This window comes from Girardinichthys multiradiatus, chromosome 7 (assembly GCF_021462225.1).
Source record: "Girardinichthys multiradiatus isolate DD_20200921_A chromosome 7, DD_fGirMul_XY1, whole genome shotgun sequence".
In the NCBI taxonomy this organism is placed as follows: Eukaryota; Metazoa; Chordata; class Actinopteri; order Cyprinodontiformes; family Goodeidae; genus Girardinichthys; species Girardinichthys multiradiatus.
The window spans coordinates 30,924,415-30,945,032 of NC_061800.1; the positions used below are offsets into that span (position 1 = coordinate 30,924,415).

Below are 20,618 nucleotides of genomic sequence, written 5' to 3' on the forward strand. Positions count from 1 at the left end.
TCACAGAATCTGAGGATCACCAACATTATTAGAACACCTCTAACGTCGTTTTAGCGAACTTTAGGGTCTGTTGAAACGTTCTAAACTAAACCTAGATTTGAACGTTAACCTGTTTTCTTCCATATACCAGGTAGCTTAATAAAATTACCACAGCACCAAAGTACCTTTTTCCTTTATTATAATTCAATATCCTAACTCTTAGCGCCTTTAGCTACTTCAACCACCTAACATGAAGGAGCAGCATTCACTCGATAATATGGACAGCCTTCTTTTTCAGTTTGGTAAGTTTAGTTTCTTTTACGACTTTTTCCTATTTAAATACCATCTGTTAATCTTTTAACTGTTTTGTGTCGCACTTTTGCTATTCAGGAGTAAGCTAACAGGTTTGCTGCTGACATCTTAAGAAACTGTTAACAATTTTGGACAAATATTTTTACATATAAAAAGTAATCGAATAATTTGACTCCTTTTTAGCTGTTAAAACTCGACAGCTTTCTCAAAAGAAGAATGAAATCCAGCAACAAATTAAAGGTATGTCTGTCTAAATCTCTTAATCTTCTGTTAAAGTTTATGACTTTGTTTTTATTTATTTAACTATTTTCTAATTCTTTTTTTAGCTTTGTAATTTTTACACTGCATTGTAGATGTTTGAAAAAACAATCAAAATTTAGTTTATTCTTCTTATTATATATTTCTTTTGAATAATTAAAATTATGAAATTTTTTTTCACCTCATCATGTGTACAAAGGCTTCTGAGTTTGGTCTCTAAATAGACCAAATTTGTAAAAAAGCCTCAGTTGTTCCAAAGAGGATCAAGATAACCGTTCTAAGTTAGACATTAACACTAAACACAAACAAAAGACGTTGAGAACAATCTTGTGTTTTATTTATTGTTTATTTAGACCTTTATTTAACCAGGAAATTAAACTATTGAGATACAACAGTGTCCTGCCAGCAGACAGATATCGGTTCAGTTAGCACCAAATTACAACACATACATGTGTTACGCATCAAATACACCCAACAAGACCAAATAACTAAAAAAAACCTGCAGTCTATAAAGGCATCATACTATATCATAACAGCAATTATCTAAAACAATCAGGCTAATCTATCAAAACCTTTGTCATCTAATGTTTGCAGATGTAAAATGTGAAAATTTTTTAAACTCAATATCATTATTTTAGATCCTTCCAAAGAGGTTTTGAAGCTGATACTAAGAGTGTGTAGAGTGAGTGAAAGGACATGTCTTTTCTAATCTGGCAGATGCTCTTGGTATTATCAGTGAGAACAAGCAATGTGCATCAGCTTGCCACAATGAAACTATTAAATTATTTAAATATACAGTGAGACGGCAAAGAATTGCATTAAAATTGAAACATGCCAAAGTTTTAATCTATGCAAATTTAAGGCCGGCAACACAAGAACCTTGTTTTTTCTTATTTACTTTGGCTATCCTTTTGATCCTTTGTTTTCTGATGTACTTTTGGCTTATGTTATGTTACTATGTGGTTATTGTGCATCCCTTTATAATTGTTTTGCATTTTAGATACACTGGTTTAGGTCTCTTTATGTTTACCTTTGGTCACATTTTGTTTTTCTACTAATTTTGGGTAGTTCATTTTACCACTGTTGCTTCAATGAGAGCATTAATTAAATTAAAACTGTCAGGACTTGCAAAATGGAGGACCCCAGAATGCGGACGAGCAGGCAGCATGATAGTGAATGAAAAAGATTTAATAACAAAAAAAAGTCACACACAGGAGGAGGCAGGAACCAAAACAATAAACAGGCAGGCAAGACAGGCAAAAACAGACATGGGCAGGCTGGCAAGACAGGCTTGGCATGAACAAACGGACACAGGTGACATGATCTGAACAACAAGACATGAGCATGATCTGTCCATATATACAGGTGTGTATATATGGAGTGTGAACCAGGTGGAGCAAGGAGACAGATTAGCTTGGGGCAGGTGAACCAGATAAAGTTAATTGACAGGACAAAACATGGCTTGAGCAGAACGAAAATCCAAGGATACAAACTAATAGAAACAAAACCCCAAAACACCCACAAATCATAACAGAACCCCACCCCCTTAAGGGCAGAAACAGGCACAAAGTTCTGGCGGGCGACCAGGAGGTTGTCCCGTGCAGGCACAGAGTTCTGGCGGGCAACCAGGACCCGCAACACAGGGTCCTGGGCGGTCAGCAGCGGAGACTTGAAGGCCGACAGAGACGCAGCGGCCGGCGACGGCAGCGGGAACCCGCAGGTTGACCAGGAGGCCGTCCGAGCAGAGTAGAGGACCTTCGGTCAGGAGGTTGGCCGCACCGAGTAGAGGACCCTCGGAGCATAGAGTCAGACGATTCATAGTCAGTCAGCTCGGGAGCATAGTCACTGGGCCCTGGAGCTATGGTTAGAGGCAGTCCTCCCACGGACCCCTCTGGCACAGGAAGCAGAGAAAGTTCGTCCTCGAACCCCTCTCTGAATTCTGGAGGCTTGGAGCCAGGCGGTGCCCAGGAATCAGGCTTCAGTTCCATGAACACCCCCCAGAGGAAACCTAGGAGGTGCTCAGGACCAGGACGTGGAGGCAGCCCGCCCACGGGCTCCTCCGGAACATGACCTGGCGAACCCTCAGAGACAGAAACAGAGCTGACGCGACCGCCAGAGACAGAAACAGAGCCGACGGGACCGCCGGAGACAGGAACAGAGTCTGGGGAACCCTCGGAGACCAGAACGAGGACAAGCTGCTCCTTGAAGCCCTCAATGACGTGAACGAGGACAAGCTGCTCCTTGAAGCCCTCAATGACGTGAACGAGGACAAGCTGCTCCTTGAAGCCCTCAATGACGTGAACAGAGTCCAGTTCGTCCTCAAACCTTTCATCAGGGGATTCAGGAACCAGGACAAGGACCAGACTTTTAGAGAACCCCTGGAAGACCAGGAGCAGGGGCTGAGGCGTCGCCCGGACCCTCAGTGGCGTGAGCAGAGGCTGAGGCGTCGCCGAGACCCTCAGTGGCATGCGCAGAGGCTGAGGCGTCGCCAAGACCCTCAGTGACTTCAGCCGAGGCACCTCTCTTACGACGTCCTCTGCAGCGTGTGGAGGAGGTTGAGGCAGACTTAGGGTCAGGCTTGGAGTCTGGCTGTGGTGTGTCATGTTGTGGGTCAGGCATGAGTTCTGTGAGCAGCCCCCAGAAGAAAAGAAGGTGCTCAGGACTCTCTCTAAAGGTCATAACATTGTTTATAAATGAAAGAACAGAAGAACAAGATAGAAGAAGATGAAATGAGCTCCCTCATTGGGCTGTCCTCAGCCTAAGACATAGGTTGAGCAGCTTAATCATTTGACAGAAGTTTAAATTAGAGCTGCTGTTTCTTTGCATTAAAAGTGGTCTGTTCACAAATGGATACCTCCTCAGTGCCTCCTTCTGAAGCTTTTTCCAGACATGTCCCACTGGGAGGAGACTCCAGGTCAGCCCGATAACTTGATGGTGGACATACATTACATATACGTATATATATTGGATCAGAAATGTGTTTGTGCAGAGATGCTGGGTTATTTATTGAGTCATGTATCATGGCTGTGACCACAGGTTATAATCCTACAGACAGCATTTTCGGTGAGAACTGAATGGCATTGTGTTCTGTGCATGGTGCCATATGTTCCCCATAAAATGTAAGTAAGTAAGTAAGTATTAAGTATTTTTTTTAACAGTGTGCAGAACTTGCATTACTGAGAAGAGGTCATACATTGAAACAATTCAAGGATATATCAAGAATCTTGAAGAGGAAGCCAGAGTGAAGGAGAGCACTGTAACAAAGAATAAAGAAAAAGCAAAAAGGTACGGCGATGAAGTAACACAGTGTGCACTGGTCACACATGACACAATTGTAGTGGGTCATTTGTTTATTATGTTTCTGTAATCCATTCACGAAAGGATGAAGGCGACCAACAGCCTGCTTCTTCAATATGAACAGACACTAAAAGCAGAACTGGAAAGTAGAAAAAACAGCTACAACCATGACCAGTAGGTTATTGTATCACTTTATCTATTGCCAGTTGCATTTAAATCTTCGAAGTTGAGTTGTTTTTTTGTGAACCAACTAGGGAAGTCTATGAAGACAGGATTGCGAGCTGCAGACGAACACTGCAATCACACAAAGAAACATATTTCCAAAATCCTGTTGCTCAGAAGCTGCTTCTGGTACAGGCTGAGATTGAGGAAACTGAGAGCAGAATTAAAGATTATGATGATTGCATAATGATGAAACAGAAGGAATTGGAACATCTTGCTGGTAATCAAGTATTTTATGTCATTTCTCTTGCTCTGGTTGGACTGAATTATTTTCAGGTATTCAAACAATGTATTGCTTCTGCACAGGTCCAACTGTTACGTCGTATGCCATTGAGAAGCTGCCAGACAGGTTTGTTTTTACAAAATGTAAAAATAATTTTAAAAAATGCATATTTTCTTTCAAAGCTTTTTATTCACTAATTAATTCAGTTTTCTGTGTAGTGTTTTAGGCCAGCAGCCCACAACAGAAGAAGAACAATATGAACTGACAAAGGAGGATTGCTCCATTAACATCTCAGCTATTGATCTCAACCAAGCAGCTGTACTCAGATTCAACCGTTTGACATTTTATCACAGCTAACACATTAGATATTATTAGATGTAAACTTTAAAGGTGGTCCTGCTGTGTAAAACTATATCAATCTGTTGCAGAGTGGCCATGAACCTGCTGTAGAGGCAGACACTGAGGAGATGAACGAGGAAAACGAAGTGCAGGATCCAACCAGTTATCTTACTACTGCCCCTGACAAAACAAATGACGAGCTGTGGTCTCATCAGCAGTTGGATGGTGACTATGATGCCCTAGTAATAAAATATGCCGATTTCAGATTATTTGTTAATACATAGACGTCATAATTTAAGATCATTATAGGATTGTTTTTTGATATTTTTTGTCCACCAGATGAATGTCCACCAGATGAATTACACTCTGAGGCAGAGGACCCAGAAATTTCACAAGATAAACAGGTTTCAGTCTCTTGTCTGTTAACTAGAAGTGGGCTGAGGTGATGCATAAACTATTAGGTTATTAAGTTTAATTTGCACAGTTTTTGAGATCTACCATCACAACAGATGATCAACCATTTTTCAGAAACTTACAAGGTTACTGTGATGCTAATATAATACTATATATATAGTCAGTCATTTTCTACCGCTTATTCCATAGTGGGTCGCGGGGGAGCCGGTGCTTATCTCCAGCAGTCTATAGGCAAGAGGCAGGGTACACCCTGGACAGGTTGCCAGTCCATCACAGGGCAACACACAAACAACCATGCACACACTCATTCATACACCTAAGGGTAATTTAGAGTGACTAATTAACCTAACAGGCATGTCTTTGGACTGTGGGAGGAAGCCAGAGTACCCGTTGAGAACCCACACATGCACAGGGGGGAACATGCAAACTCCATGCAGAAAGACCCCTGGTTGGGAATTGAACCCAGGACCTTCTTGCTGCAAGGCAACAGTGCTACCAACTGCACCACCGTGCAGCCCCTATATATATATATGATTTTGAGATGTAAAAATATGAGCGATTTTGAGTTGTAAACAAATGAGCGTTTGGTCAAGAAAAAAGTCAAAGCAACTGAAGAAGAGCAGGACTAATGATGAAACAGCATTCTAACGTTGCTGTTATTCACAAAAATTATGCGCAATTTTACAGTGAAGTAGTATAATCATGTTCTGCTCACCTTGCCATCCATCTGTCCCAGTTCTTCTTCCACCTGGCTTGCTGAAGGTTAGTGTAGAGGTGAGGAGCTAATGAGCCAATTGCTGCTGCCTCATACGGTAGTGTTTAGGACTTTGAAGAAAACTGAGTTATCTTTTTCAAAAGGTTGTTTACAAGATTGAAATCAAGGGTTGAAGTTGTGATTTGAAATGTGTCTATGCAGAACCAGATGAAACCTAGGTGAAATCTGTGCTTTCATTGTACTACATAGCCTTATAGTGCCTTGCAAAAGTATTCATACACCTTGAACCTTTAACATTTTATCACATTACAACCACAAACACCAAACATGTGAAACACCAAACAAATAAGCGTACACCAGTGAGATGGATGGTAAAGGACACATACTTTTCCAAGTTTTTTTTTTTTACAAATGAAGACTCTGAAAAGTGTAATTTAGTACTCTGTAGAACCTCCTGTTGCTGCAATGTGAGCTACAAGTCTTTTGGGGCATGTTTATACCAGCTTGGTGCATTTGGACACTTATATTCTTGCCCATTCTTATTTGTGAAATATCACACGCTCAGTCTGTGAATGTCATTTGTTAAAGAATTGCCACGGATTTTCACTTTGATTTTGGTGTGGGCTTTGAATAGGCCATTGTAACATAACGAAAAGTTGAACCTCCACCCCTGTTTTAAATCATGCAAAACCAGTATTTTTTCCAAGTTTATCCTGACACTGACTATTGTCAGTATGTGTATGAACGGGTGGACGACTGATTGTAGTGTAAAGCGCTTTTGAGTCCTCGGACCTGATGAAGCATTATACAAGTATAGGCTATTTACCATTTACATTCAAAGTGGGGCTGGTTAGTTCAGGGCGGTGTGCAATGATAACGTTCCTCTACACACAGAGTTTGGCATATAGGCCAAATAATTTTGGTCTCTTCTGACCAGAGCACCCTTAGCGACATCTTTCCTGAGTCCCCTACATGGCTTCTATCATGTGGACTTTCCATGTGTTTCATTTATCAGCGACGTTTTTACTGTTGCTCTTCCAGAAAGGAAGAAATATGTGGAGTTTACAGCTAATAGCTCTCTTGTGATCACATTCTCATACCTGAGTTGTGGATCTCTGCAACTCCTCCAAAGTTACCGTGGTTCTCATGCCGGTTTGTCAGACTGGGTGGATGGCCAAGTCTTAATAAATTTGCAGCTGGGCCACACTGTTTTAGTCTCGGATGATATGCTGAACAGTGAGATGGGGGTGGGGGGGGGGGTCCTTTTTCTCGGCAACAGTTCAGACAACAATTATGAGCGCTACTCTGCCGGACAGGACACGGTTGAAAAACTTTTTTTAAATAAATAAAAAAAGAAGTATTATTGTATAGTTTAAAAAGAAGTAATCAAAATTTTGTTTTGCTTTTGGAAATAATTATTTTAGTTCTTTTTTTGTACAATCCCATCTACTCTGTGTAGTGAAATCATCATGTTCAAGCATGTGCACACCATTAACATGGGAAGCTCGAGATAATGTTGTCTTGAAGTAGAAATGGAAAAGTTGTGGAAAGTCAAGGCCTCATAGGTGGGAGTGGTGTAAGGAGTACTGGCAGGGCGGCTCAAGCAAATTCAAAGAATAAGTCTTTTATTACTGCATCATATATGAGGAACCTTGTAGCTATGTCTCTTTCCTAAATATATCAGATAAGTAAATTGAATTAAAATGCACCAGAAAAGTCACTTACTCTTTATAATGAGGATGTTTTTCTAACCTTTGTAGTAATTGTTATATTTTAAATAAACCTAATAATTAAGAAAATCAAAAATGAAATAATACATTCATTTCTTAAGCTGGATTTTGCTTCATTCGATTGTGATGCACAGTGTCTGAAAAAGACTTTTTTTTTTTACCGTTACAAGGTGCAACTTCCCACTTTACCAGGTCCAGAGGATGTCCCAAAAGTTGACCTGAAGGATAAAGCACCTGATGCAGAGGACCATAAGGGAGCTTGTGATTTTCCTCAAAAATCTCAAGAAGCCAACCTACAGTCACTCTCTACAAAAGAAACATCTGTGACCTCAACCCCAACGTTTACATTCAAGTAAGATTTTATGAGTTGTTCAAGACTTTTGAGTCGAGTTGTTGTCGGAACTTGAGGAGAACCTATTTAACGTCTCTTGTTTTAGCTTCAGCCCCACCAGCTCTCCTCGTCGGGGCACCTCTGATTCTAAATCTCCAGCTTTTGTGCTCAATCTGAACTCCAATGTTAGCACACCAGGATTTTCTGGATTTGGATTTGATATGGGCTCATCTCAGGAAGAAGTAGGAGTTAGCCAAAGGCAAAAGCAAAATCTGACAGCAATAACTCTTTCTTGGTTTCGTAGTTAACTCTAGGTGTAATTGCAGGAATCCTCTTTTGCGTTCTCTGGCTCTTTTTTCAACGAGAAGGTGAGGTTTATACTATAAGGTTATCTTTAAATAACCGTACAACTGGAGCAAATATGCTAATGGCTGTCAATCTTTTTATAGAAAGCCACAGATGCAAAATCTTCAAGCTGTAAGTATCTATTTAGAGGCCATTTTGTGATTATATTACCTATACAGGCACATCTCCGTAAATTACAATATCATTGAAAAATTTATTTATTTCAGTAATTAAATGAAAAAAGGGAATGTTGTATTTTGATTCATTACAGGTGTGTTCTGTTTACAGCGTTGATTTTCAATAATTTAGATGAGTATGGCTTTTAGCTGGGCTGCACAGTGGCACAGTTGGTAGCACTGTTGCCTTGCAGCAAGAAGGTCCTGGGTTCAATTCCCAACCGGGGGTCTTTCTGCATGGAGTTTGCATGTTCTCCCCATGCATGCATGGGTTCTCACTGGGTACTCTGGCTTCCTCCCACAGTCCAAAGACATGTCTGTTAGGTTAATTGGTCACTCTGAATTGCCCTTAGGTGTATGAATGAGTGTGTGCTTGGTTGTTTGTGTGTTGGCTTGTGATGGACTGGTGACCTGTCCAGGGTGTACCCTGCCTCTCGCCCATAGACTGCTGGAGATAGGCACCAGCTCCCCTGTGACCCACTATGGAATAAGTGGTAGAAAATGAATGAATGAATGACTGATGACTGGCTTTTAGCTGGTAAAAACAAAAAATAGGTTTCTCAGAAAATTACATTAGACCAATAAAATGGGATTTTATATACAGAAATGTCAGCTTATTGAGACCGATGTTCATTTACTGTACAGTATGTGCACTCAATGCTTGGTCGGTGTTCCTTTTGCATGAATTACTGCACCAGTGTAGTATAGCATGGAGGTGATCAGCCTGTGGCCCTGCTGAGGTGTTCAGGAATCCCAGATTACTTAGATAGGGGACTTCAGGTCTTCTGCATTGTTGGGTCTGGTGTCTCTCATCTTCCTCTTGACAATACTACAGTTTCTCTGTGGGGTCTATAGAGTCAAGTGAGTTTGCTGACCAGTCAAGCATACACCATGCTCATTGAGCCAGGTATTGGTACATCTGGCAGTGTGAGTAGGTTTTAAATCCTGCTGGAAAATGAAATCAACATCTACATAACGCTTGTCACCAAAGGAAAGCTTGTAGCTCTAAAGGTTCCTGGTAAATGGCTGCGCTGACTTTGGAATTGATCAAATGCAGTCGACCAACACCAGCAAATGACATGGCACCCACAGTCATCACTTACTGTGAAAATTTCCCACTGGATCTCAAAAATGGAGCAAGAGATCGACAGATGGATCGGTGCGGCTGCCGCAGTAATGTGGGCGCTGTGCCGGTCCGTTGTGGTGAAGAGAGAGCTGGGCCGAAAAGTGAAGCTTTCGATTTACCGGTTGGTCTACATTCCTACCCTCACCTATGACCATGAACTTTGGATCATGACCAAAAGAACGAGATCCCGGATACAAGCAGCTGAAATGAGCTTCCTCCGTAGGGTGGCCGGGCACTCCCTTAGAGATAGGGTGAGGAGCTCGGCCATCCGGGAGGGGCTCGGAGTAGAGCCGCTGCTCCTCCACATCGAGAGGAGCCGGTTGAGGTGGCTCGGGCATCTATACCAGATGCCTCCTGGACGCCTTCCTCAGGGGGTGTTCCAAGCATGTCCCACCGGGAGGAGGCCTAGGGGACAGCCCAGGACACACTGGAGGGACTATGGTGGAGGAGGTGTCTGTGGAGAGGGATGTCTGGGCGTCTGCTGCCCCCGCAACCCGGTCCTGGATAAAGCGGAAGACGACGACGACCTCAAACACCTTGGATTTTGCACCTCTCCACTCTTCCTTCAGACCGTAGGACCTTGATTTCCAAATGAAATGCAAACTTTACATCTGATAAGAAGACTTTTAACTATTGAGCAACAGTCCAGTCTATTTTTTCTTTAGCCTGGGTAAGAAGCTTCTAATGCTCAATGCGCTTAAGCAGTGGCATTAGCAAGAAATATAAATGTTGGCTTAAATTTCTCTAAATGCAGCCGTTATCTCTGTTGCTTGTGCATTTGTTGTTCCACACTTTTTTCCTTCAACCTAATTTTCCATTTAAATACTTGGATATAGCACTCTGTGAACAGTCAGCTTCTTCAGTAATGGCCTTTTGTGGCTTACCCTCTTTGTGGTGGTTGACAGTTACTGTCTGCTGGACAACTTTGAAGACACCATTTTTTACCATGACTGTAACATTTATGTACTAGATATCATTCATAGGTCTTTTGCAGTATTCTTATTGTCAGATACATCTTTTTTACTGGCTGTGAACCATAAACAACAAACTTTCCAGAAATAAACTCCTGAAATATATCACTTAGTGTTCACTGAATCCATACGTTGAACTTTTCAAACTACATTACTGAAAAAAAATTTACTTTTCTATCAAATTCCAATTTATTAAGATACATATGTATATGGCTTTGTAGGTACTGAGTTCCTGTTTGACCATCCAGAACAAAGTGAAGACTTCCAGTTTGCCTTTACAACCAAGAGTCCTAAGTCAGCCAAAGAAAACTCCAAAGATGAGTTTCCATTTTCCTTCAACTTCTAAGAAAAATACAAAACACACATAAATATTTAGCTTATTAAGTTCCTGTTTATTTCCTTGTGTTGTTTAGTTGGCAGTGAAGTAAGTTCCTAAGGTCAGATGTTTGATATTAAGGCATAGTTGGGTTAATCACACAAGGTATACGTAATAGTGTCATACTTCAGCAGATCCTTAATATTTCATCATCATTAATATCAACTTAGAATACTTTAGAAGTTCATATAGCTTTACAGATTTCTCTCTTTACAGTACAGTAGTTGGAAAGTTTACATGTTTTACATTGTAACAAAGTGTTAGTTGACAGCTCTGAAATTTATATTCATCTGAATTAATACTAGATATATTGTATTTAGTCATACACACAATATACATATATATGTATATATAAAAACAGGAAATTAACATTTTAACGGTCCCTTGAGTTACACAGTCACATTAGTCACACAAAATATTCAGATAAAACACAAAACGTGTAAAATCTTCAGGAATTTCAGGAATGACATGTTAAAGCATGACAAGGAGTATTTCTTTCACTGAAGGCTCCTGCTTATATGCTTTATAGCTCAGAATGTTTGCAGTTTTCTTTCTGTGGTTTTAAAAGTATGAAATTCACACCACATCATCTACATTCATTTGTTGCATGTATGATATTCAATAAATGTTCTGTAAAGCTTTGGTTTGGTGGCACATTTGGTTTTGTAGCAGCAATTCGAGTAGAAAAGAAATCCTTACAAGCACCTTGGAGGAAGTACACAATGTATCTGTATTAAATGCATCAGTCAATAAATGAACACTGGAAATTACCTTTTATGTTATTTGATCTTTAGTAGTTAGTATGAAACTGATTAAGTGTACTAATATGTCAAGGAGTATAGTCCCATGTTCACTGATGTGTAAGGTGTCTGAACTTCAGAGGGTAAAGCCAAGACTTTATAGGAACAGAAACCTGATTCTTAGCAAATGTTTATTACTGCAAATACCCAAGTAATAGAATACATCTTATACTTTTATCAGGCTATTGCTTATCTGCCTTGTGTTTTTTGTGACGTATGAAGATACTTTGCTTTATTTAAATAACATTTTACCATCTCTGTTTTGGACATGATGAAAAATTCTGTGACACGAGCCCTCTAACTTAAAGACACCGTATTTATTGTAAATATGCTCCAATGCAAAATTATTTATATGAATACTACTCAAATGTTGCAGCCATGCCGTGATAATGTTACTTAATCTTATGCTGCACTTTGCAGTGGCTCTGTCTGTACTGACTGACTCACCTCAGCATGCTAAGAGCTCATGGTGGCTGCCCTGGCATGACACCTGGCCTTACTTTCTGATTAACTCACCTAATAATTATTTGACAATCTGGGCTACTCATAGTATTAAACTTTAAGCCTGAGATGGTGAGATGGTCATTAAATTTGGGGGAAATGAAAGGTCAAAATGGTGATATCTTGGAACAAATTAACATATTCTTTTCTGACACAGAAACACACTGTTCATTTTACACCCTTATTCCCAATATACATGAAACATATGTTATGGGGGCACATTAACAATACACATACATCCTGTACACAGCAGGATGTTAGGGTTTTAAACAATTTGCTTTAAGTTTTTACTCTTCATTTTTATTTAAAAAGTATTTTTAGATATGCCAACACGCATGGCAAAATAAACAGTGTGACAGCACTTTAACACAATTTTAGATGCTAGTGGGAACTACTGACACTTAGACACTCCAGACAGCTTTAAGAGGAACAGCATCAAAACACCACACATAAGAGTGAAAATGAGACAAAGGATGGAAAGATAAGGGTTGAAAACTGCATACAGAAGTGTTGTCTCAGGGAGCCTAGTATCCAGCATCAATGCTGATGGAGCGTCGAGTCACATGTTCGATCTCTCCAGGGACATATTCAATGAAATTGGTTTGGTACCTGGCCAACATCTTCAGCATTGGTCTCAGGTTGAACCACCACTGAACATTTGGCATCCGGTGCCTAAAAAACAAACAAACAATTCCCATAAATGATCAGGCTTAGGGCTTTTCACAAATAACAACTTTTTTTATTTTTTTCCGCCACTTACTGAAAATCAGTGCTGGCCTTCAGGTCCGAAACAGGAATAAATGAGACGACCTTCCTGTTCAGGCCAAGCACACACGCTGTCTCTGGGGAGTTGGTGAACACACGGCCTGGAGGGAAATAGCGGTGTCATCAGCAATTATCTGCCCTTTGGTTTAGGGCTTTTCTGAGAGTGTAGCGTAACCCTACCTTGTCTGAAGTTTTCAGTCAACCTCTCATTTAGCCACTGGGTTGCCTTTACACCTAACTTGGTGCCAAAGTTCCTATCAAAGGGAGAAGGTGCTCCTCCCTGCAGCACAAGCACACATCCTAAGCAATACAGTGGACCTCAAACATCCACACCTCTACCACAATCACAAGGTTTAGTGATGTAAAAAGTGGGATCGTGTAGATCATTTCAAGATTTTCCCACTTTTATTGTGACATATATCCTGTACAATTCAACTGGGAAACAAACAAATCTGTCACACGGAAAAATGTAAAAACTATAACAGTTCACTGGTTGCATAACTGTAAACATCTTAAGACAAATCCTTTGTTTTATGCACCTTTAGATCCTATTTCAACATTTACTCTTCATGGATACACATATATTATTTATTGTGAATGTGATGAACCCAAAGTAAGGTTTAGCCTTTTTTTTCCTTGACATTTGGATCCTTTAGCTAAAGACATGGTCTACAGAAAGGCTACTGAGGATCTGAATAATCTCTCTGTATAAGGGCATCAGTCAGGAGTAGGGTACAAAAAAAACCGCCGCATTTTAAATAGCGTTCGGATTTTTGCTTTCACTATAAAACTACCGTACATAGTGCTGCTTTATTTTAAAAACTATACCTGCTGGAGGTGTCCCAACACGTTCACTCTGCAGTCAAAGACCCCCTTTCCTTCCTCTGAATAGAGCCTGTAAATGAAGTCTGTAGTGTAGTTCTCATGGCAGTGCTCATTCCTGGTTTGAAAAGAAGATGGTCAACAAACGTTTAAAGGTATTACAATTATGTCACTCTGTTGCCAAGATGAATATAAATGATAAACTATTAAAATTAAACATTTTTTTATGCATGTCAGATACAGCTCAGTTTTGTGATTCTCAGAGTCTTTAGCAAACATTAACATGCTAGACAATGAAGCTGATGTCAGTATGGTCTACATGCCTGCCTACTGATAAAGTACAGGCTCTATGGTGTGTTCATACCCAGGTTTATCATGCTGGGTGACCACAAGAGAAAACTGAACAGAAAACACCATTTCTTGTCCCGAGTGGTTACACATGGTTGAATCTCACTTTCTAATGTCCTGAATCATGTCCTGTGAAGTTTGCAACATTATAATAGATCCAGAAAATGATAATTCTACCTGTGAACCATTTACATTAATTCTGCTATGTCTAAATAATCATCATTTGCCTTTATAAGGTTTCCAGATTTTATCATTTTAGACCTAACTTTATACTGTGTAAAAGGCTTAAGGAAGTTGTAAAAATGCCGAACTCACACGCAAAGGTTGAAAATACAAAGTTAACCTGCCTATATTTATCTTACTACTTGATATTGCCAAGTTATTTTTATTATTCATGTACATTTTAAATAACGGTCTTACCCAGGTTGTAGAAAGTCATGAATTTAACCTACTGAAATCTAGCATCAACTTAGTTTAGTCAGACAAAATGTTTAAAAAAGGCTAAAAACAGGAGGAGGTCAGCTAGAAACTTGTTAAAACTTGTTTAAATGTTCTGTCTAAACTGCACTTCGGCCGACTGAAACTCTTGCTGGGGTCATTAACCCCTCCTCAGTCTTTATTCTGAACCGGTAAGACAGAAATGTAGTGAAAATCCTGAAACACTGGAAGCCACTCTTTCCACTATAAAATATGCCCTTACTGCATGGACTGTGTTTGAGTTTCATGTTTTAATAACAAATTCTTCACTCAGATGTAGGAAATCATAAGATTGGAAGTTGCCCTGGCAGGTTACAAACCTTAGGACTAGACCTCGCTGGATGTCCTGCTTCATCTTTTCAGCCAAATGCTCCACGTTGGTCTATCAGCAGGACACATTTGAAGAGGATAAATTAAACTAACAGAAGGAAAAAACACAAACAGTTTTTTTTTTTTCATTTCGGTCTCACCTTGAGGTCATGGATGTTAAATGGCTCTTCGAATATGTAAGCAGCATCAGCACCCACAGCGATAGCAGTGGAGGTGGCCAGGTAACCACAGTACCCACCCATCGTCTCAACCACAAACACTCGTCTCTTCGTCCCGGAAGCAGACTGCTTAATTTTGTCGCATCCCTGAAGAACAAGTTCAAAATGAGACAAACTTACCCAGAATTTTAAAAAAAAGGATTTTAAAGACAAACCATTCTGATGTATTTCCTTCAGAGGGATAAAAAGGACTGATTGTCTCCATCTTTTAGCCTTTAAGGTATACAGATAGAACCAAAACATCCCTTTTGACCACAGTGCTGGCTACATTTATTTGCACCACTGGTAAAGATGTGCAAAAAGCTTTAAAATACGTTAATCCTTTGTTTCAGCACCATAAAAAAAATTATAAATGATAAATTCCAATCTTAAATCTGAGTATGTTTGTTCAGTGGAGAAAACCCCATATTAACAAATGATTGGTTTAACAAAACCATAGGTTATACAGTTTGCAGTATCTCAAACAAGAGAAGGATCTCCACATATTCCCCCTTAGTCCAAGCTAAGGGGGAATATGAGCAACAAACTTGGATGCAGCCATCCAAGTTTGCGAACTCGCTCTGTATGGAGGCTACAGTCCTCACCGTAGCTGTCCTGGATTCAATTCCCAACCCTGAGACACAGGCTTTTGTCAACCCCCTCTCTGTCTGCCCTTCGTCCTGATGAATACTAATGAATAAAGGTGCCACAAAATAAAAAGAAAAAGCTCAATATTTGTCTCATCCAAACAAATCAGTTCCAGCTAAAAAGTCTCAGTAGCATTTAGCAAACTCTGCATGTTTACAATTGTGATGGTAGGATTTTCTAGCATGCCTACCAAACACCCTAGATCACCTTAAACATAAAGCATAAAATAAAATATTTTTGTTTTGTTTACTTTAAATGGACTAGTAGAGGTTTTCCCACTGACTAATTTCAACAAAATTAAAGGGTTGGTTATTTATTTATATTTCAGAGTGAGCAAAAAAAGATTCATTACACACCTCTAATGTGGCTGCCAATAAATGAGGGTCGCCATGTATACGTAAAGGATCTAAAGTCTCACATTTTAATGATATAATTCATTGGAAACCTGAACCTTTAAAGATGAACTGTTAAAAGTGTGGAGTCTGCTCAGACGTACCTCCATGGCAGCATTAACAGCAGTGTCTGCTCCCAGACTGAAGTCTGTTCCTGGGACGTTGTTGCTGATGGTGGCCGGGACAACACACATGGGGATGCAGAGCTCACTGAAGCGGCTCCGGGCTTCATACAGCTGCAGCACACCTTCGTATCCCTTTGAAATTAACAAGGGGATTGTAACTCTGAAGCTTTCAATGAATAATATTAAGTATTTAAAATAAAAATAAAGAGTTTTGTCCTAAAATACCTCAAATCCTCCAATTACAAGCAGAGCTGTGATGCCGAACCTGCCGATATTCTCTACAATTTTCTCCATGCATGTGGCAGGACGGGTTCTGAAGAAGACATCATTTTTCAAAATCACTTTGAGGAATTTATTATGTTTCTTATGACCCTTGACAATCATGCAACACAAAAGTAAAGTATTTTTCCTCAAAGAAAAATAAATAATTAAAAATTAGGTTTGTACTTTTCTAAAATATATATATATATTTGTGTTTTACAAATTTATGTACTCACGAAGCAAACTCAGGGAATAAAACAGAAACAATGTTCTTGTTTACCTCTTGGTCCCCAGGAGGGAACCTCCTTGGCCCGTCCATCCGGCCACATTGTGCCATTTCATTTCGGATATCTACACGCGGACGGGAGGATGAACAGCTTCTTTTAAATGATTGATGATTGCTAACATTTGCGTTACAAAAACAAATCCTCACCAATCCATTGGCAAGTCCTTCAAAGCCATCATGGACACCATAGACTTTGTGTCCATGAGCAAGTGCAACTCTTACGGCTGACCTGACCGCTGCGTTCATGCCTCCAGCTGGAGCTCCAACATTCAGTATAGCCACAGAGTAATTGGTCTGAGGTGACAGAAGTTAGGTCACATATAACATGTTTTACACATTTAGGGCTAAAAAACACGAGTAAGAGTTAATGTGTGACAAACTAACCTCGTTAACGTCAGGCTTTGGGAAGGCCAGAAGCTTGTAGATGTTCCAGTTGCTCTCAAAACTCCTACATAAACAAGACACATTATAGTTAGTTATGCTGGAGCATTTCCATAAATTATAAAAAACTTTATTAATTTTAATTATTACATTTAAACAGTGACTCATTTTGTTTGAATTCATTACTCATAAAGTGTTTATTTCTATTAACTATGATGATTATGTTTTACAACTAATAAAAAGCCAAAATTCAGTTTCTCATAAAATTTATATATTACTGTAATATTACTAATAATACTTGTTAAAAAGGAATTTTAACACTGAAATAGCAGCCTACTAAAAAGTATATCCATATACTGTACAGTATATACTTGGTGTGCCCTCCTTTTGCATAAATTACTGCATCAATGCAGCATGACATGGAATCCAGTATAAATTAGCTCTTACCCTCCACGAAGTTTGACAGCTTCAGTGAACCTCTTCTCTTTCATGGCTTTCTGCACCAACTTGGTCTGCAAACAATTGTTAAATTGTTAGCTCATTTTTGTTAAAAACCATGACCGACCCCCACTCCATCACATGACTACCCTCCATTTAAATAAGCTCCACCAGAGAGGAGCTGGACTCACCATTTCCACACACTCCATGAGAGGCAAGCGGACCGTGTGGTTGCCGGAGAGGCCGATGACACAGGCTGGAGTGTCCGGAGAGGCCTCCATTAGGGCGATGACTGCCTCCACACCCAGCTTGGTGCTCTGCAAACACACGTCCATATAAAAATGACAAGAGTGAATGTGAGGGTGATGAAAGCATGCAAGCTGCTCTCCGACATCTTAGATTGACAGAAGGGAACCAGTAAGAAGCAAACTGACTGGTTTCGACATCACAGATTAGTCATTATGAGTTTTCAAGATGATTTCATGTGAGTTGTTTGCTGGTCATCATGTACTGTATACCAATTTCAATTCAGTTTATTTATATTGTTCCAGTTAATAATTTCATCTCAACGCGCTTCACAAGACTATCAGGTCCAATTCATGTAAATTACATACAACTCAGTTTAGTCCAGAATTAGATCAGATAAATCTAATTAATCTCAGTAAACTCCCAGGATGAAGTCAGATCCAATTACAGACATAAAATCCATTCAAATTTTCTTTGGATTCACATGAATTCATGTGTAAACAATGGCCTGAGGAGGAAAACCAGCTTTAAGCGTTGCCCAGGCCATTGCCCCTACTGTTACACAAACAGACCAATGTTGTAAACACGGTCCGGTCCAGCAATGAGTTTAGACATCTATAAATAGGGGAGAACAAACAAATGTTGCAATCTGCCAGCATTTAATGGAAAGCCCTCAGAGACTGGGACTAAAAATCTAATACTCTAAAACCAAAGGAATCTTCACTTATTAAATTTAATTTTAAAAACTCAACACTTAATTTTAGCAGAAATTTAACAGATAAACTTAAAAAAAATAATTAATCGTGATTTGCCATATCTGTGACTACATTGTTACAGTAGACAGTTATGGCAGACAGATAATGCACATATTCTGGGTAGGGAACACAGATGACTTTCCTAAAAAGGATCCAGGGAGGTCGTAGTTTCAGACACATTCACATCAGCACTAACATTAGTCCTCGCGTCCTTTCGCCTTGATATTTATGATAAACCCAAACTTGAAGAACATCCTCTCTGGCTGCAAGATGGCTCTATCTCAGGGCAGATTCAGGTGGCAGCAACATGGTCCTGCGCAAGTTAGCAGAGATCCTGGAGGCCCGCAACCTGGAAGTTAACAGGATCAACCCACCTGCAGCCCAGAAGTGGATCTAGTTTACCAGGCCAGGGGCAAAAGTGAAGAGTTGCACCAAGACAGAATGGTCCCTCCTGTCACTGGGAGGCGAATGGCAGTTGGCAGTCGATCTTGACTGGCACCTGAAGTTCCTCACAGAGATCACCATGACAGCTCGGCGCTCAGACATTGTGCTCTGGTCAGCACCTGCCAGAGCAGTCATCATGGTAGAAATGACCATCCCATCGCATACGAGCGAAAGAAGGACAAGTATGCGGACCTATCAGCAACGTGCTCACAAACTGGGAGGTTGGATGTAGAGGGTTCACCGGGGCATCTGTACAGCTGCTCCTGAAAACCCTCGGAGTCCGAGGACCTATTAGAAAGCAAGCTCTCCACGACCTTGCTGAGGAGGCCGAGCAGGGGAGCTTCTGGCTTAAACCTCACCACAGATGGCAACAAAAAGTATTTAAAATCTGAAAACAATCTTTTTGTCTATAAATTTATTACTGTATAAATCCAAAACCTCACAAACAGAAAAATAGCTCTAAAACGCACTAATCAAATGGGCTTCTTCACTCCAGCAACTACATTAGGCTGTACATCTGTGCTGCTAAATGGTACACCATAATCATTTCAGCTTATAAAGTTGCAAAGGTAACATTACCAACCTTATGATCAGTTTATGGGGTTTGCAGAAATTATCAGGTATGTTTCCCGTTAATTACAAAATTATTGATTGTCATCACACTTTGTTCGCCCTGTGTTCAGTGAACACTATAATGTTCCCAATCCCTTTTATTAACATGGTCCTTTCAGTCAGATCTGATAAAGGTATCTTTAATCACTCGATTTTACCCAGAATAATACTTAGTAAAATGTATCTATGTAGATACTGTACAGCACTAGAATCACACCATATAGACTGAAATATCCTCCCAAAAATGTTCTCTAAATAAATAATCCAACACCATATTTGTATTTAGAATTATTAAAGATTTTACGCAAAAACACGCTCTACAACATTACCTTTTTTTTCTGTTGTTCTCAACTCTGGTATTTTGTCTAGTGTTGAATCGTTAAATCGGCCAATTTTCATTTAAACTTAAAAAATGAACAATCTGCCTTTTTTTCCTGTTCATTAAATGCATTACTGAAGCCTCCCGGCTTCCCATCAGAATCAGAATCAGCTTTATTGCCAAGTTCATACATACAAACAAGGAATTTGACTCCGGTACACTTTGCTCTTTTGTTCTGTTTTTGCATTACAGAATATACATATTTACAATGTACAATATACACATAAATAAATAAATGGTGCATTTGCAACATCTGTATGCTGTTGTTCGTTCGTTCGTTCGTTCGTCGTCTTCCGCTTATCCAGGACCGGGTCGCGGGGGCAGCAGACTCAGCAGAGACGCCCAGACGTCTCTCTCTCCAGACACCTCCTCCAGCTCCCCCAGGGGGAGCCCAAGGCGTTCCCAGGCCAGCCGAGAGACATAGTCCCTCCAGCGTGTCCTGGGCCGTCCCCTGGGCCTCCTCCCGGTGGGACGTGCCTGGAACACCTCCCGAGGAAGGCGTCCAGGAGCCATCCGGTATAGATGCCCGAGCCACCTCAACTGGCTCCTCTCAATGTGGAGGAGCAGCGGCTCTACTCCGAGCTCCTCCCGGATGGC

The 20,618-nt window shown here is 40.2% G+C and overlaps 2 protein-coding genes across 3 annotated transcripts in view; one reads left to right on the forward strand and one right to left on the reverse strand.

The window, feature by feature from the left end:
• On the forward strand, positions 1-11,585 carry LOC124871366. Of its 2 annotated transcripts, none has more exons than XM_047370635.1 (14): positions 1-281; positions 475-531; positions 3,708-3,834; positions 3,931-4,020; positions 4,101-4,288; positions 4,375-4,417; positions 4,498-4,609; positions 4,720-4,855; positions 4,970-5,034; positions 7,660-7,841; positions 7,927-8,062; positions 8,147-8,188; positions 8,270-8,297; positions 10,660-11,585. In XM_047370635.1, the coding sequence occupies exons 1-14, from the start codon at positions 230-232 to the stop codon at positions 10,782-10,784; spliced, it is 1,383 nt and encodes a 460-aa protein (XP_047226591.1). In that variant the 5' UTR covers positions 1-229; the 3' UTR covers positions 10,785-11,585. The 2 variants fall into 2 exon arrangements, with proteins under 2 accessions (XP_047226591.1, XP_047226592.1); XM_047370636.1 differs by having other exon boundaries at positions 4,510-4,609.
• The window catches only part of pfkla (phosphofructokinase, liver a), a 22,076-nt gene continuing 12,267 nt past the window's right edge, over positions 10,810-20,618 (reverse strand). Inside the window, exons 10-22 of the mRNA XM_047370634.1 lie at positions 17,777-17,902; positions 17,595-17,659; positions 17,151-17,214; positions 16,914-17,060; positions 16,761-16,831; positions 16,445-16,532; positions 16,199-16,351; positions 14,998-15,162; positions 14,848-14,909; positions 13,709-13,820; positions 13,061-13,160; positions 12,876-12,981; positions 10,810-12,787 (exon numbers count right to left, since the gene is read on the reverse strand). Coding sequence (XP_047226590.1) covers positions 12,640-12,787; positions 12,876-12,981; positions 13,061-13,160; positions 13,709-13,820; positions 14,848-14,909; positions 14,998-15,162; positions 16,199-16,351; positions 16,445-16,532; positions 16,761-16,831; positions 16,914-17,060; positions 17,151-17,214; positions 17,595-17,659; positions 17,777-17,902 — 1,407 coding nt within the window. The 3' untranslated portion in view covers positions 10,810-12,639. The remainder of the gene's footprint in view (positions 12,788-12,875; positions 12,982-13,060; positions 13,161-13,708; positions 13,821-14,847; positions 14,910-14,997; positions 15,163-16,198; positions 16,352-16,444; positions 16,533-16,760; positions 16,832-16,913; positions 17,061-17,150; positions 17,215-17,594; positions 17,660-17,776; positions 17,903-20,618) is intronic.